This window comes from Caretta caretta, chromosome 3 (genome assembly GCF_965140235.1).
Source record: "Caretta caretta isolate rCarCar2 chromosome 3, rCarCar1.hap1, whole genome shotgun sequence".
NCBI lineage: Eukaryota > Metazoa > Chordata > Testudines > Cheloniidae > Caretta > Caretta caretta.
The window spans coordinates 15,883,621-15,901,632 of NC_134208.1; the positions used below are offsets into that span (position 1 = coordinate 15,883,621).

General features: G+C 45.8%; 1 protein-coding gene across 2 annotated transcripts in view; it reads right to left on the minus strand.

Moving 5' to 3' along the window:
- Positions 1-4,858: 4,858 nt before the first annotated feature.
- RCAN2 (regulator of calcineurin 2) overlaps positions 4,859-18,012 on the minus strand; it is a 165,917-nt gene continuing 152,763 nt past the window's right edge. For both annotated transcript variants that reach the window (XM_048845692.2, XM_048845694.2), the window contains one exon: positions 4,859-12,641. In XM_048845692.2, the coding sequence (XP_048701649.1) occupies positions 12,481-12,641 (161 nt within the window). In that variant the 3' untranslated portion in view covers positions 4,859-12,480. The remainder of the gene's footprint in view (positions 12,642-18,012) is intronic.

The window sequence follows — 18,012 nt, forward strand, 5'->3', positions numbered from 1 at the left end:
CGCTCCCTGCCCCCAATGGCCAGCGACGCTGTCCGTCAGGTGTTGGGGAAGCGTGGTCACGGGCGGGGCGGAGAGGGACGCGTGCGCAGTCGGGAGAGCAGGTGACGGGCGCGGGCTGGGTGTTGCCATGGTGCCGCGCGCAGCTGGGCTCTTCAGGCTCGCAGCCACCCTCCCCGGCCTGAGCCCTGCCTGCTCCTAGCCCTGGCCGGCAGCCGACCTGTGCCCCGCCCCGCCCCCCGCACGGCCTGCGAGCTCGTTGGGGGGCAGGGGCTAGCCTGGGGCCCGGGGCATCGCCTCAGCCTGGGGCTGGAGGCCAAGCGGGACGCTGTCAAACGGTGGGCGCGGCTCTGGCCCTGCGGCTGAGTCGTTTCCAGCCGAACCCAGAGGCGAGTTACAGTTTTGGGGGGTCCTGGGCCAGAGCCAGTGGGGCGCCAGGCGGAGCAGGTCAGGGTGCCTGGGCAGGGGCCCTGCTGGCCCAGTGGCGAGTCCGCCACTGGCCGAACCAGCTCCTCACAGCCATGCCCAGAGCAGCCCCCTCCAGCAGCATGGGCCCCCCAACTCCACTGCCCCAGGGCAGGGCTACGCACCTAACTCCTTTTAACAGACACCTGGATAAAGATATGGCGGGGTTGCCTTCGGGTGACCAGACAGCAAGTGTGAAAAATCAGGACTGGGGTGGGAGGTAGTAGGAGCCTATATAAGAAAAAGCCCCAAATATCAGGACTGTCCCTATAAAATAAGGACATCTGGTCACCTTAGGTTGCCTGCACTAGCAGGAGCTTGGACACATCCCCCCCGGTGTGCCATACATGTAAACCTTGGGGCAATGGTAGGAACATCAAAGAACGCTTTAGCACCGTAGGTATGAAGTGGTCTCCTTTTCTTTCTCACTCTGCTCACACAGCAGTGCTGTGGACTTCCTTGCTGCAGAAATTGCAGCTTCTCCGTTATTCTGTGCCAAATTAGCAAGATGTCTCAAATGGTAGACTCCATTTGATTTGCTGAGTCTAAAGACAGATTTTTTTCCAAATAGCAGATAGGGATGATGCAGAATCACATCCAGTTAAGGCGTGTACAGCAGGAAGTATCTCGCAGAAGTCAGAAGTGAGTGTGTCACAAATTGCATGCACAGGTACAATAGGTGCTGTGATTGTTCCTCCCTTGCCAGACTTAAATATGGTCGTCTTGGCCGTAGCAGGGGTGCCAGATATCTTGACTGGCCTGAAGAAGCTACATGCCCCCTAAGAATAAAGTGCACGTCTCACAATTCTCTCCATTTGTTCTTCACCAACATCTGCTATTTTCAGCAGAGACTCTTGTAACATCAGATGTTACACACAGTCCAGTAGATATGTTGATAAGCACCCCTGGATGTGATTCGGGGTCAAATGAGTTTATCTTATTGTTGATGACATGGTTGGCAAGAGCTGTAACCTGCTTTTCATCCCTCTTCAATGCAGAGGCAAGGACTTGTTTGTGGACTGTGTCTTCACTACTTCTTGTTAGGTGACTTCTTTCTCATAGCTTTTGCATATTCACTCAGGACATGTCTTGTGGGGGTCCATCTAACAAGGGCTGGATTCTTTTTTGTCAGTCCTACAATCCCACTTCTGCCCTTTGAGTCTTTGAAGACAGTTTTCTTTGTTCCCTAGGGTGGCCAGGTGTCCCGTTTTTATAGGGACAGTCCCGTTTTTTGGGACTTTTTCTGATATAGGCACCTATTACCCCCCACCCCCATCCCACTTTTTCACAGTTGCCATCTGGTCACCCTACTGTTCCTGCATCACTCCAAATGCCACTGAAAGAACCAGGTGTCTGACATACATTCCCCTGACTCAAAGGCATCATGTACTTCCTCAAGGAGATTTAACATACCAAGAATGTAGACTGATATCCATATGGCATAGTCGGACCTGCCTGCAGTATGGAACACTGTGTGTGTAAGGCATTAAGAAGTTGAAATGAACTTAAACAGTAAAAATTTCTAGTCATAGTCATGTTGCAATGTTTCTGGAACTGTGCAAAAAATGCCTCTCTCATTTTGGGTACTATATTTTCACCTCACCTGCAGGTTTACGGCACCATTGGACAGCTCCACATCATACCACACCTGAACATATATAAAATAAGTGTTCAAACTATATAAGATGTGGGTGTGTGTAGGGTAGGCAGATTGAACTCCAAAAATATGGCAACTTTTCAGAGAATTGTCACATACCTGTACAGGCAGGGAACTGTTCACCCTGGAGATACCCTAGTCAGAAGGGAAAGAGACCAGAGGATTGGTCTCTACCCAAGAGAAGTGACAGCCAAAGTAGTCGGAAACCTGAGGGTGAGTGCCCTTGCTGGACCACTGAACGGAACTACATGTGCAGTTATCCTGAACCGTGACATATGTTCTTCTGAAGGCAGCTGAGGCAGGACTAGGATATTCTCAGTTAAGAGGTCTAGACTTCCAGAGGAGCACTGGTGAATGCAGTGTGACCTGTAGGAAATGCTGCCAATGGCATTTAAAACAGGAACTTGTCCCTCTTTCCCCCCCCCCCACTTTTGCCTCTGCCCTTCTCTCTTCCCCAAACCCAAGCAGAGCTGCCTACAACTTGGCATAGGAAGAGAACCAGAGGATCAATAGACTCCACTCGGGACGTTGCTATTGTCAGTCTATTTTAAGTAGAAGGTGCTCAGGTCCAGACCTCAACAATATATAGGCACCTATTTCCCATAGAAATCCCTTTGAGGATCTGGGCTGCAGATATGACTATGATGGGTAGCAGGACAAACCCTAAAATGGACAGAATTATATAAATTGAGTCAAAACTTCCTGATTTGGATGAAATCTGACAATTACAAATTCCTCTAAAGTCTTCAGAATTTCAGGGGGGAGGGAGAGTTTTCCTGAAGAGCTCGAAACCTTTTACACAATCATGAATCCCTGTGAGGAAGCAAAGTGTCACTGCCCATTTATGAGTTTCTGTATGCGGTGATTTCAAACACAGAGCAGTGGATTTTGTTCCAAACATCTTAGTTTTTTTGTTCATGAGTACTCCAAGGCTGTCAAGGAAATGCAAGTGGCTACTGATTCTTTTTTTTCAGGTTTCAGAGGAACAGCCGTGTTAGTCTGTATTCGCAAAAAGAAAAGGAGTACTTGTGGCACCTTAGAGACTAACCAATTTATTTGAGCATGAGCTTTCGTGAGCTACAGCTCACTTCATCAGTGAAGTGATTTTTTTCAGTCACTTTTGGGGCACTATTTTCTGTGCAAAGCCCTCGGCACCACCATTTGAGAATGATCAGTGGTAAAAATTGCAGATGATAAGCTATTGCATATTGAGCCAAACCCTGGACCCTGAGCAAAGCTTAAGTAAAAGTTGTGTTCTGGAAAACAGTGTATGTTGGAAGGGGTGACCTGATTTCATGCCAGGGCCAGCCCCACTGGAAACTGAACTGTAGCTGGGAGAATAGCTGGAACAACCTAGAACTCTCTTCTTCATCCAAGCATGAGATTACTAGAGTCTGTACTATGCACAGACTGAATGAACGTGCCCTTTATATGCCCCCAGCATAACCAAATTTACCCACCTCAATGGTGAGTCAGAGATGCATCACTAAACTCCCCTTAGCACATAGCGTTGTGTCATCTCTTGTCCTTTTGCACAGCAGGCTCACTCCCTGTGACCCTTCCATTGGCACACAAACATCTATCTATATAAACATTATGGCAGAATCAGGAACAAAAACAAACAATTGTGTGGCCAGGGTTTTGCCCACTACAATGAAAGCAAGCTGTTCCTATCTGGCGCATGCTCATGGAGTTTAATTATTTATTAATAAGTTATTAGTTGTATATTTCACACTTACACTTCTGCCTAGTAACTAGTAATTTGCAATGGCAGGAGGAAAGGATTGTACATCATCCATTCAAAGCCAGATTCTGTTCCCTTGTGTGGGGGGATGCCTTAATCTGTGAGGTTTATTTCAATGATCTACTCATGCAGTAACGCACCACGCAGCTGAGGGACAGTGGGAGAATATGGTCCTCTGCCATTTTACCTATGTTTCTGTAAACATGGAGGACTGGTGTTCTGTTGATATCTGAATACATTCAGTGCTGGGGATTATAATATAAGACATGGATGTTGTTTTAAACATTCATTTTTGTAGAGTCTGTGCCTTATTTGATATTCTGAATTATTAAAGCACAGATTGACAAATGAAAAACTATGGGTCCAACATTAGTGCACAACTTGAATGTATCTTGGAAATGTGTTTTATTGATCTGATTTGTATAAAATGTGACATCAGTACCTAGAAATTGACAGATTGGCTCAGACCCAGGGTCCATTTAGTCCAGTATACTGTCTCTGACAGTGGCCAGCAACAGATGTGTCAGAGGAAGGTGCAAGAAACCTTGCATTACACCGATGTGGGATAAAACTGTACACAAGCATGTGGTTAACAAAACCTACTTAGGTGCCTTTAGGCAACTGTGTTTTTCTGTCTTGTTAAATATTGTGACTCTTAAGCCTATGGTGGTACCACCGATTCATAGCTATTAAACTATGAAGGTGGTAGGTTGATAAACACACCTTGGTGGTGGTCAGTGAATATTCATCCTTCAGCAACAAAATGAAGCCTCCTCCTCCTGGACTAAAGTGGTACCTGGCAAGCTTATAGTTGTCAGGACTGTCCACTAGAGGGAGCCATTGGCGCACATTAAGCCAACATGCTGCATTTATCTGTTGTTACAAATAGCTGGAAAGGGGGTAATGTTTTCTTGGCCATGGGAAATGCTTTGGCTGCTTGAAATTAATATATTGTGATTAATGATAATCAAAGGAAATTAAGAATAGGCAAGAAGTTCAGTAATTCCACCAAAATGTTTAATACCATATTAGATTTCCACTGAAGTACAGAGCTAATGTATTTGTACAAAATATATGATTAAAAATAGTATTGATTTATAATATGTACAGATATGTCACATCTTTGTCAGCAATCCAGACACTTGAATAAGGAGAACATGGTTAATGGTCTCAGATCCACAATAACATACATGAAAGGCTTCTGCAGCTAATCACAATAGGACAACTTGCCAAATCAACAGTAAGGATGAATCAGTCAATACGGATGACACATTCCTTTCAGAAATCTCTGAATGAGAAGCAGTCTGCTCTAAAATGGATTCAAAACATTTATACTTTTTTTTTTCTAAATTGATAGTGAAGAGAACATGTCTTCAGGACACTAATGTTGACACAATGACGGTCCTGTACTAGATTAATGATCTATCACTTTCAGTGGTTTATTAAACAAGGCTGATTTTCTGATGTACAGAAGATAGACCAGTTTACTCCTGCTGGCCTGATCCTATTCTCAGGAAGTCAATGGGAAAACCTCTGTTAACTTCAGCAAGAGCAAGATTGAGCCCCCTATTTCATGGATATGAATTACAGGGGATTAAATCCTGGAGCCTTTATTCAGGTGCTGAATGCTTTTAATTCCCATTGACTCAGAGGATGATCAGCCCCTCAGGTGCAGCATCAGGTTCCTAGTGCTTACTTGAGCAAGGTTCCCTAGACAAAGAAATCCTGGACGCTAGGGCCTGCAGATACTGCACTGTTGGAATACTGGTATTCAGAGAGTGCCTGGGTGGTGATCTTTACCCATCTGGGAGTGAGCATCTGTTAAAAGGGTTGATAAACCTTATTATGCCTTCTGAACATCCCTGCTCTAGAGGCAGGAGAGGGTCTCACTCCCCTGGTAAGAATGCAGCGTAGCAAGTGCTGTTCTGCCTGTACTCCTCTCCAAGCCAAAGCATCTGCCCTGGCCGGTTTGCAGGTGCCTCAACCTCGTTGGGGTAGGTAGTGGCACTTGCTCTTCACTGTCCTTGCACTCTTCTGAGCACAAACAGTGGAACCATGGCCAACCCTCACCTAGACATGTGAGGTAACAGATCTCTTGGGCTACCCCCATCCTTACACATCTGCACGGGGCGCAGCACAATCTGCCCCATATGGTGTTGCTCAAAGCCTCCGTAACTCCAACTGCAAAGCCAGTGAACATGGTACAGTGTGGGTTGCTGAACTTTGCCCTGTATGAGCTTCTTGAATAAAAGGTGCCATATTCCTCACCAGCTTAACTATTAATTTCAGTGTTGTTACACCAGGGATTAATCTTGGCCAGGGCCTGTCCAGTACCTTAATCTTTTTTAGCCAGCAATCCTTGTATATTTTGGTAACTATTATTGTAAAGTGGCTTCCTTGAGGAGAACGCAAAAGCTTCAAGATGAGACATTGCTTTATTTTCTTATATGTTAACACGGTGGATAAGTAATTGCAGTACTTAAAAAAAAAACCTTCTTGCAAATTTAGTTTATTAAAGAATCTTGAATGGAGGAGGAGGAGGAGGAAACCTACTGTGATTTTGAGTTTCAATGGTTAGCAGGAAATTGCTGAACCAAAACCAAAACGAATAGCAGTTGCACTAATCAGGATTATTCATAATAACCAGCCCAACATCCCTCTTCCAGGAAAAAACAGTGCCGTCCTCGTCCCCCCTCCCCCCGATCTATGACAAAGTACTGTAGGACTGTTATCACCTCCGATAAATCATTCTGATGAGTCTAGGAGTAATTCTAACAAATAATTTGCAGACTGTCCATTATCAGGCAGTAAGTAACTACAAGCCCAATCCTGTAAGGTGTTAAGTCCCCTTTGAAAACAGGGCCTCTGTGCAAAAAGTGAGTCAGCAATGATCATTCTAGTTGTTGCCTGCTTTGGGATTCCTAGTGCATCCTGTCTGCTCTAATGTATGTCCTATTTAGGTTGTAAACTCTTTGGGGTGGTGATTATCAATTTGTGTCTTGCACAGCCCTAAGCACATCACCGGTAACAAAATACATGCACAACTTTGGCGTGCAGTCAGTTGTGCAAGTAATCAGGGCATGAACCAGTCAGGTGCTGAACAACTGGAGGTGAGACATGCCTTCAATTCTGACTCCCCAGAGATGCTCGGCATCTTGCAGGATCAGGCCCTGATTGCACACTCTCACTTGTGTGCAAATGCCTACTACAGAAGTGTAACAGCCCATTTGTGTGTTCAGATTAAGTGCTTAATGGGATTTTGTGCATATAACGTCAGTTATTACATTTGCCCATGCAGAGTCCAGGTGAGGCCTGTCTGGAAACATGGCCCGCAATGTTCACTTTGGCAATCATTGGGCTTATTTCCAGGCAATGTGGTTTTTCCCTTTTATGCCCTATTCAAACACAAATAGCACTTAGACAATTTTCACGTTTCAGTACAAATCAGCCAAAGAAGCTTTTCTCATTGTATCTGGGGTAAGCTCACATGCTGCCTAGCAGTAGAGAATAATTAGGAGTTATACAGACCATTTTACTCCTGGATCCCATCCCTACAGACACAAAGAATAAGGTCTACATTGTCAAGAGAGCAATGATTTTTGTGTGCTTCAATTATTGGATGGCAAGCTGAGACATTAAAGGGTCCTGATTTTCACCAAGTTCCGAGCACCATCTCTGAAAATCAGGCCCCTTTAAGATGCCTTGTATTCGGCACCAAAATCATTAGTCACTTATGAAAATTAGATCTAAACGACTTGCACAAGGTCACACACAAGAAATCTATGGTGGACCTGGGTAGAGAACCCAAATCTTCTGGCTCCAGTCCTTTGCCTTAAACACAAAATAATCCTTCAGGACTATCCTAGAAGAAGAGGAAAAATACCCTATATGAATCGACATGGTAGACCATAATCCATCACTGGTATTTTGTGGTAATCAGGATTAGTATTGTTATTTTCGTTTTAAGATTAGGCATTTTCTCAGTGCCAAGTTACCTATTTAAACATGTATATGTATCATGTTTACCCATATCAAACAGCCTCTGTGGAGTCATTTCAGTTGGTAGAGACACATATTTGCTCTTCTGAAGTGATGCAGTGTGCTATTTTTACACACTCCCAAGCAAGTACAGATACGGTATAAGCAGTGTAAGTTTATGAAAGTCAGTGGAATTGCAACTACTTAAATTAGATTTGATTTTTACCATCATATCTTGCCACAAATTGTCATAATTTGTACAGAGAACAATAGTGACTGAAGTGAAAGCTTGCATATATCACACTTATATTTCCTTTATCCTCCTGCTCCAGAAACACAGGCCCACTTGAACTAAAGGATAATCTCCAGTCAGCAGCATGTGACCTGTGACGCACATTTAAGCAGTCCTGATTCCATCCAGTAGTGAGCAGTAGTGCACATTCACACTAGCCAGTTCACTAGACTGTTTTAGCCTTTCTTGAGGATTGCTTTCCAAAATGCTAAAAGCAAGCAGAACACATGGACAAATCATCATTTGCCATATTTATTTTTTAAAACTAAGCTCTGAGTTATACAAGTGCAAAAGTGATTCATTAGCCAATAGCCTTTTTTAATACTCCTATAAAATATAACTAAATAGAATTAAAAGATGTGTACAGTATAATGGAAATGCTGACACATAACTAACTCTCAAAGTGCTAGGATGTACCACTGTAAAGTCTTACAAGACTATTTAGCTGAGTATCATTCTATACAAAAGACGTTCCCTTTGTCTCAAGAAAGGCCCTTTTCACTGTCACTGCATGAAAAGAGAACTAGCCAATTTGGGAGAAAATAAATGTGGAAATGTAGGGTTGTAGTTTACCCACAGGACACCTTTTTAACCCTGTTCAAGATTTTTTAAAAAAGTACTGATCCATGTAGCTCAGATATTATAGCAAGGTTTTTTGGGGGTGGCAATTCTGCCATGGGATCAGCTAGTATGATGTTCTCGTGATGACAGTGGGTCCCCACAAGGACATGTGGGTCCCATTACAACACTGAGACTTTTGACATTGACTACTATTTATTTTTGAAATGTTTGAGCACCCTGCTTTGAGTTTAGGGAAGTTAAATGCACAAATACGTTTACAAAAGAAGTCACCGTTTGCAGAGTATGAAAGAGTCTGAGTTCAGAGAAGAAGGGGGAGGACAAGTGGGGTAGATGGGACACCAGTAATAGCAATTGTAACCTTCATTTTCTCTACTCCATTTCTAACCAGAGGAGTGAGCAATGTACATCCACTAGAGGGTACCATTTCACCTCTAGAAAACCATTTCAGTAGTATCTCAGAACCCATTTGAAAGCAAGTTTAAAGAATCAGGGCCAAATTCTGCTCTCACGTACACTGGTGTGAATCAGGAGTAACTCCAGTGAAACTAGTCCTGATTTACAGTGCTCTTATAAAGCAGAATCTACTTTTGGTGTTGCAAGTGAAAGTCATAGTAGCTGAGTTTGCAGACCTTACATAGACAAAACTCCCATTGAAGTCAGCAGGGCCACAGGATCTGGACTACTGAATTTATGTAGAAAATTTGCTTTTCAAAGCGGTCAGCCCTTTTTGAGGAAGCCTGTTTTCTATTACTAGTCAGGGTTAGGCTGCTGGTGAGATACAAAGATGGCTTGCCAGGTTCTCAAATGTTATTTTCATACTAGAGAGGTTAATCTATAATATCAGAAGTATTGTTCTTTCACATAGTGATTTATAAACCCTGATTGCAGCCATATCAGGATTCCCGTGGGTTATCTCAATCTTTCAGCTGTGTTTTTCTTTCTGTGGTTTGGACAGTGAAGCTATTTCCCACACCCTCCTGCATAGTACCCTACAGCTCCACTCTTTTAGGACCTACCATAGTCAATTAACTATGCCTGTCTTTAAGTATCCCTTGTGTGCATGTCCCATAATGCACTTTGAGACAATAAGACAGACGTGAATATTAAACTAAAACTGATGCTTCGGTCACAATAGATTTTTTAATCTGAGTTGGGCCCAAGTTGCATAGTTTGGACCCGGATCCAAACCCCCGAAAGTCTGATTTTGCTTCAATGTGGGGACTAGGTTTGGGTCCTTATTCATTGTTTGATTTTTGTACATAAAAGACCAGATCCTCAGCTGGTGTAAACAGGTAAATGGAGCTACACAGATTTACAGCAGCTGAGGATCTGGCCCCCAAATCTCTGCCATCTCAAAGTGACGGTTTTATTCAGGAAATGTTACATTTAAATCTCACATAAAAATACTATTCATAATTAACTGTCTAAAGCCAAGGGATCTTGACATCAAAATAGCATTTTATCTACGCAGTAACACATGAAATAGGAGGGGATTTGTTCTCCTTAAATACTATAGCTTGCCTGATGTACCATTTTCAGCAGGAATGGTCATATTATAGTCCCAGGGTGGAAGGTGATTTAAAATAAGAAGAATATCATTCTTTAAATCAATTCTGAAAGCATTGCCAAAAAGTAATAATGTGAATTAGCGGAAAAGCTTTTTTTTTTTTTTTTTTTTTTTTTAAAGACGGTCATCTGTCTAGATCCCATAAAGCTGTTAAAGTCAAGTCTCATTTAGGTTAGGTCTCTGCTAGACGGAACATGCTCGTTTAACCTAAGTGTGAATGTATGCTAGGTGGTGTCCATACTGCAATGAGAATCATCGCCATAAGGGTTATGCATAAGCAAGGCTCTAGTTCTCAGTGGGAATATTAAAGAATGGTGATGGTCAGAAAAGGAACTCTGTAAAAATGGCTCATTTTTACACCCACAGCTCTGTTCTCCCTGGGGGCATTGAGAATTCTCTGCTGATTTTAGTGAAGAAATTACATGTTTTTCTTTCTGTCGGTATTGCTGAGTCAATACAGCAATGGGAAAATGAGCTAGAGTCCATTGAAGCATATGTATCCTTATGGTTAATTAAGATTCTGCCACTGTAATTTTCAGAAACTTCCCAACAAGGTTTTATTACAGAACCTAGCTTGACTTTCAGATCCCAAGTTGATCTTGCAGGGTTGAGAAATAGAAAAACTTTCTTTTTACTTGTAAATGGAGCAAACTAGAGAGGAAAGGCATTGAGACTTTAAACATGGAACCCCTCAGTGCCATCTCTACAGAGTCTTTTTCAAGCGGGTAAGGGTAGAACTGCAGCTCATTTGCTTATGCCCCAATCCTGCAAAGCCATATGCATACGCTTAAGTTTCATAACATTCATTTCAATGGAACTACTCACGTGTGTCAAGTTAAGCTCACGTGCCTTTGTAAGAGCAAGGCTTAAAGCTCTAGAAAGCACTTTCTCGAAACGGTGAGCGTGCATGAGAATAATTAACAGAGATGATCTGCCCAGGTAGAAAATCCAAATATCTAAGTACTCTCTGCTACCACTCACACTGAAAGCACAAAAATGTCAGTAATCCTGCGCATTTTATGAGTGGCAGGGACATGTAGGAGTGAGTGAGACAGGAGAGTAAATTCCATGCAGTCTAAGTTCAAGTTTAAGTGTGGTCCTGTTTTATTTGGCCTGGGGGCGGGAGAACACTGCATACAGCTAAATATGGATTTTAAAACACATCGAGCAAAGGGGGAGGGGGAGTGCTGATTATTAGGGATGAGCAAATATTTGCAAATAGCTGGAGTATCAGGGCTATCCAGCATACCACTGGAAACCTCTGCCCATCGCTGCCGTTTGCTGCTACCATGAGACAGCAATGAATCCCAGCATAATGGGAAGTTAGCTTCTCCATCCTAACCTCAGGGGTGCAGGAAAAGAGAAGTAACACCCTTGCCCTCCTGCTGGGAGGGAATGTGAGGATTTCCCCCACTGCTAGCAGCCTGGCTCCCTCTCATTGGAGGGCCAAGGATTGAAGGACACCTCCCCCTTCACAAAATCCTGCCTCCCCCTTCAGCCCAATGCACTCTAGGGTGTCAGCCCCAGATTTAAAGAGCCAGTATATTCAGCAGCAGTCAGGTGACAGGAGTGTTTCAGTCCCCTGGCTGTAACTGAAACATGCAGAGAACATGTCCCCTGATGACATTGCCAGGGGGAGTGAAAGGCCTCTGGGTTGCCCCCCCACAAGATAAATGCTCAGTAAGTGGAGGCGAAGGGGTTAAAGGCCACTGAGCTGCTACCTCACAAGATGACACCAGGTAAGAATAAGGGACAAGAGGGAGACCCAGGTCTGCTGGGGAGTAGTGGAGGGTGGGGAGTGGGATCCTGTGGGAAGGGGAGCAGAGAATGATGTTCTGCTTGTCTGAACGTTAATCCCACCCTCAGCCTATTTGCCCATCACTAGTTTACTAAGCAATGCTTCTGGTTTTGCTACCATTACAATGTGCAATGCTATGAAAAACCCTCAGACTGAACCCCACCCCTATTCTAGCCCCTTTCACAAGATCTATTACACTCGATGGCAAGTGATATGGTTACATGTACAAAGAACTTTTTCCTAGCCCTTGTGTTAGACAGGCTTGAGTACAGAGAAGGGATTTCAATGAGCTAGATGTCCCATTACCCAACAGGCAATGGCTGCCCTTCAACAAAACATAGCAAACAGAAAAACAAAGAGCCATGCTGGAGGAGAGAAGTGCTACTCCGGCTGGAGAGGCTCAGTTAGACACAGGAGGAGGCAGGCCAGGGCGCCGGGTTTGAATAATTTTTGGCTTTGGAGAATTCTTTGGGTCCTCTTCTTCCTCTGTGTCGCTGTCGCAGACATGCACCACCACGCTCGGGGTGGACTCTGTCCCTGCATGCAGCTCGTACTTCTCCCCTGGAAGCAGACATAAGTGGTTAGGTCAAAGGTCACCAGAATGAGAGAGCCAAACATTGACTTTGGCCTTGTCTGTCTCCACGAATAGCCCTGATTCAGCAATCAGTGTAGCTGCACCATGGCTGAGCCTTAAGCTTAGACAAAGACACACAGGGGTTTGCTTTCAGGGGTGGCATCATTGTAGAAATTTTGGTGGTGCCCAGAACCCGCCCCCCCCCCAAACTCCACCCCCCCCCACCTGCCTAAGGCTCTGGGAGGCAGTTTGGGTGGGGGAGGAGGTCTGGGGTGCAGGCCCTGGGCTGGGGCAGGGGATTGGGGTGCAGGCTCTGGGAGGGAGTTTGGGTGCAAAAGGGGTGAGAGGTTGGGCTCTGAGAGGAAGTTTGGGTGTGTGTGGGGGTCTGGGGTGCAGGCTCTGGGAGGGAGTGCAGAGGGCTGGGGTGAAGGCTCTGGGAGGGAGTTTGGGGGGCAGGAGAGGGTGTGCGGGAAGGGGGTGGGGGTGCAGGCTTGGACCGAGCTTAGGTGCAGGCTCTGGGCTGGGGGTGGGGCTGTAGGCTCTGGGAGGGAGTTTGGCAGTTGGAGGGTGTGCGGAGCTAGGGGGTGCAGGGGTGAGGGCTGTGGGGTGGGGATCAGGGGTTTGTGAGGGGTTCATGATGCAGGAGGCGGCTCAGGGCTGAGGCAGAGGGTTAGGGTGACGGGGGATAAGGGCTCTGGGGTGTGGGAGGGGCTCAAGACTAGGGCAGAGGGTACAGGTGCGGGGGGGTGAGGGCTCTGGCTGGGGATGAGGGGTTTGGGGTGTTGGAGAGGCTCAGGATTAGGGCAGAGGACTCTGGCTGGGGGTGGGGGCTCTGGGGTGGGGCAGGGCTAGGATGAGGAGTTTGGGGTGCAGGCAGGCTGCCCCGGGGCTGGGGCCAGAGAGGACTCCCCATCCAGTCCTCTCGCTGCCAGCAGCAGTGAGCTCTGGGGGAGGGGCCCGCCCTCTCCTCCTCAGGAGCACACTCACCCCCATCACTGTCACTGCACTTACTCCTAGGGCCCCTCTCAGGTCCAGGAAGCCCCCTCGCCTCGCCTGTGGTGGGTGCGGGGGCGGGGTGCTGCTATCACGTGTGCCTGCTCCCCTGCTGCTGCCCCTCACTGTAGCCTCACGGGGGGTGAGGGATGGGGCTGCCCCTGGCCCAGCGTGGGGAAGGAGCGGTGACTGCGGGTGGAGGGTCAGCCCTGTGCTGGTGGAGGGTCCTGCTGGAAAATGTAAGGGTCTGAGGTGGAAGGGCAGGGTAAGGGCAGCCTGCCCTGGCACTAGGGGATGGGGGGCACTAGGACCCTCCATGGCAGCTGATGCTGGGAGCCAGCAGAGCGGAGGCAGCCCGGAGCTGGGGCCTGGGGGAGGCGCACGGGGGCAGCAAGTGGGGGCCGGGGGACACTCGGGGAAGCGCGCCGGAGCAGCAGGTGGGGCTGGGGGAGAGACCCAGCCCCAGACATTGGTGGAGCTGGGCCCCCGGGCCCTGAATATTGCTGGAGCCCGGGCACCACAGGCCCATACAACTCGCCAGGGGTCAGCAGCCCTGCAACTACACCGAAAGCTGGCGACTGTTTCTATGCAAAGGCTATTCCCAAGTGTAGACGAGGCCTAAGGGTAGAATCCAGGATAATCTGGACTAGTTAAAAACAAACTGCACTAGTGACTATGCTAGGATTTTCCACTCATGCAGCCACACTGAAATCACAGAGTAGACAAGGCTTAAATGTATATGTAAGGAGGGGAGAGATAAGGTAGCTGAGTGCCATGGAAATGGGCCCAGCTCAAAACCTCCTAAACCCTCTATCCACAGGGAGTTCAGCACTGGATTCAAATTTCATGGCTGCCCCTTGTATCTAAAATGGGCCAAACCTCAGTACCCCAGGCCCAAACTTCCTTAGACTCTGGGATCATTCAGATCCAGTTAAACACACTGCAGCTTGGTTCCATCTCTAATTTCTCTAGCTGCTGTAGCTGTAGGCTGTGAGGGAGAGGATTTGTTTATCACTGATAACAGTTCCAGCTATAAACATCTCTAAATACCCTTCACCATTGAAGTAGGCACAGCATCTACTTAGCACTTATGACAATCATCACCTTGGCTGACACACAGGGGACTGAACCAGAGACCTCTAGAGCTAAAAGCATGAGCGGCTATAGCCTGAGCCAGTGCTCTTTAGCAGTAGCTGTAACACACTCATATCCTCTGCAGATCATGGAGTGGGACCTGTAACACACTCAGCAATGGGTTACACACTTATGCAGCACTTTGGATTTTCCAAGTGCTCTGTGCACATTCATTACTTAACCCTCCAAGTTCCCCTGTGAAGTAGGTCAGTGTTGTGGAGGTGGAAATGGGGCAGGGAAGTGAAATGACTTGCCACAGCCCCAGCGTAAGAGCCAGATTTCAGAGTAACAGCCATGTTAGTCTGTATTCGCAAAAAGAAAAGGAGGACTTGTAGCATCTTAGAGACTAACCAATTTATTTGAGCATAAGCTTTCGTGACCTACAGTTCAATTTATTTGAAAGCTTATGCTCAAATAAATTGGTTAGTCTCTAAGGTGCCACAAGTCCTCCTTTTCTTTTTGCGAATACAGACTAACACGGCTGTTACTCTGAAACCTGTCATTATGCAAGGCACTGCATTTAGCCGTATGGAGTGGAAATCTATCAACTGCATGAAAAAACTTGTACAGATACAGACAGACATCATCTTCCTTTCCAAATGCAAACAGATGGACATCGTACCAAAAAGACTGAAGGTAAAAAATCCATTACAATCTACATGCCACACAGACTATGCTGACAGCTTGTGCCACATGCTCTCAGAGTAAGAGCCAGGCTCAGAACTCAGTAATTCCTAGCTCTAAGTCCTGTGCACCATCTCCTAAACAATGCTGCCTCTGTTCAGTGTGGTACATGGGGCTGTAGCTAAGAATAATGGGATGGAATTAAGAAAAATAACAGGAAAAATTTCAGATCGTGAGATCTGTGAGACACTGACCTGATCTCCCCAAGGAAGCAGGGGAAGTCTCATAGCTTGGCGGTTAAAACTCAACTAGAGAAAGCACTAGAAAATGTGTTGTGGGGAACAATCCTGGCCTGGCAGGGGCAGAATAGATGACCTATTGGAATAGGTCGTTTCTGTCTTTTATGCCGGCAAGCACCAGTACACTTTATTTAAGTTTGACAAATTGCCTTATTAAGACTCTGACAAACACCATGATTAGCTACTGACAAACACTACTATGTCTTTGACAATCTCTGCTTTATATGACTGCTTTGAGTTAAGAGCGGCCAATGCAAATTTACAGTAAATACTCTAGGAGGAGAGCAAGGCACCATATAACTAGGTAAGATGGAACCCCAAAATCCTATTTGCCATAGAATAAATTGTTACTACTACTTATTTGTAGTATGGTAGTGCCTAGTAGCCCTAGTCATGAACCAGGACCTCCTTGTACTAGGGGCTATATAAATACAGAACTAAAAGATGCCCTGCCAGGTTTTATAAGTTACTGAGCCTGATCCCAAAAATCTTCATTCACATGATTCTTTACACACACTTTTTTGAATAAAAGATTGCAGGATCGGGCCCCTGTCATTCCAGGTAACTCTGCACCTGCTACAAGGCAAGCATGGTGTTTGTGCTGGTTTGCTGTTCATCTGAGTGAGGCTTAAAGGCTTGGGATTAGAGGACAGGGTGCATTTTTATCTGAAGGTGGGAGGCAACTGTACAATCAAGACAGTGAATAACTATTATAAATTAGGCTTCTTGCTGCAAGAGATATTTTATTGCTGTGATCCCATTAATGCTGACATTAAACTTCTCTATTTTTGGAAATCTTTTTCCTGGATCCAGATTGAGTAAAGCATTATGGGGCTTGCTGAGAAGCTAAAATGTAAAAAGAGAAACCGCTCTTGGTCATGCTGTATGTGGTTTTGCACTGCCTATTTTCCCTGCAGGCTGCAGCTAATTTCTCAGCTATGGTCTGACGTCAATGCTGCCAACCACCACTGAGGGGCACATTGGTCACTGTCAGATGCAAACAGCTCTGTGGTGCAGTGCACAAACAAAGCTGGGCCATTTCTTATCACACCACGTACAGTAACTCACATTCACTGTCCTCTTAAAAGGTGATAATCCCAGTTCAGATGCCACATTCGTTTTTATGCTCAAATTCTTTCCCAAAGATGTCTTTCCACTGGAAAAGAGAAGTTGAAATAACTACAGACACTGGGACAAACATTCCCAAGCCTCTGGCACAAGCAACTGCAGCAGCAATTAATGTCATTTGAACGAATCAGTATTCAGTGCTCCCATAAATCGGTCCTGAAGGTGGCCAAGTGAAGAACAGTTACTTACCCGACAATAACAGATTCTTTGAGATGCTGTAGGCAGCGTGGAGCCTACTGTAGGAACACAAGCACCTCATGCACATGACACCGGAGTTTTCTTAATTAGCAGTGTCCATCAGGGCCATTCAGGCTGCCAGTTCCTGTGCTCTTGCACAAGGCCATAAAGGGCAGGGGGCTGCTGCAGTCCTCCCGCAGGTCCCTGCCAGTTCAAAGCCTATGTGACTGAGGGACTCAGAAAAGCGGGAATGGAGGGCTGGTTGTGGGATGCAAACTGCCTACACCATCTCAAAAACAATGAGGGAAGAGTACTTTTCTTCTTCAAGTATTTGTCAGTGTGGATCCCAGTGTAGGGGACAGCCAATCAATCAGTGTCCCTACCCCTGAAGTTCAGCTGCATCAAACAGAGATTAAAGTACTGCTGCCCTGAACATGGCCTCTGATTTGGCTGCCAGGTCAAATACATAGTGCTTAACAGAAGTTAGCAGGTGACACTGCATTGCTGCCTTGTAGACCTGAGAGATCAGCATGTTTCTGAAGTGGGTGGAAGATGGTACCTGTGCCCTGGTAGAAAGTGCTTTGACATTTGGAGGGAGAGGCTCGCCAGCCAGCTGAAGCAGGTCGAAATACATTGCATGATCCACTTCAAGGATTCTCTGTGACAAGATAGCCTTTCAAGGCACCAGATATAGCCGAGAAGAGGTGAGGCGAGAACTCAAACTGTTTAGTCCTGCTGAGGTAATATAGAAAGGCTCTGGAGTCTTAAAGAATATGGAGCTTCTTTTCTCCCGGCATTGAGTGCAGTTTCAAGAAGATGACTGATAGGGTAATGGATTGGTTCAGGCGAAATTCCAACTCCACCTTAGGGATGACTTTGGGGTACAGTTTCACCACCATCCTGTCCCTTTGGAAGGGTGTGTAAAACAATCCGGACATAAAAGCTTGGAACTTGCTGATTGTCCATGCTGACATAATGGCCATGAGAATATCTGTCTTGATGG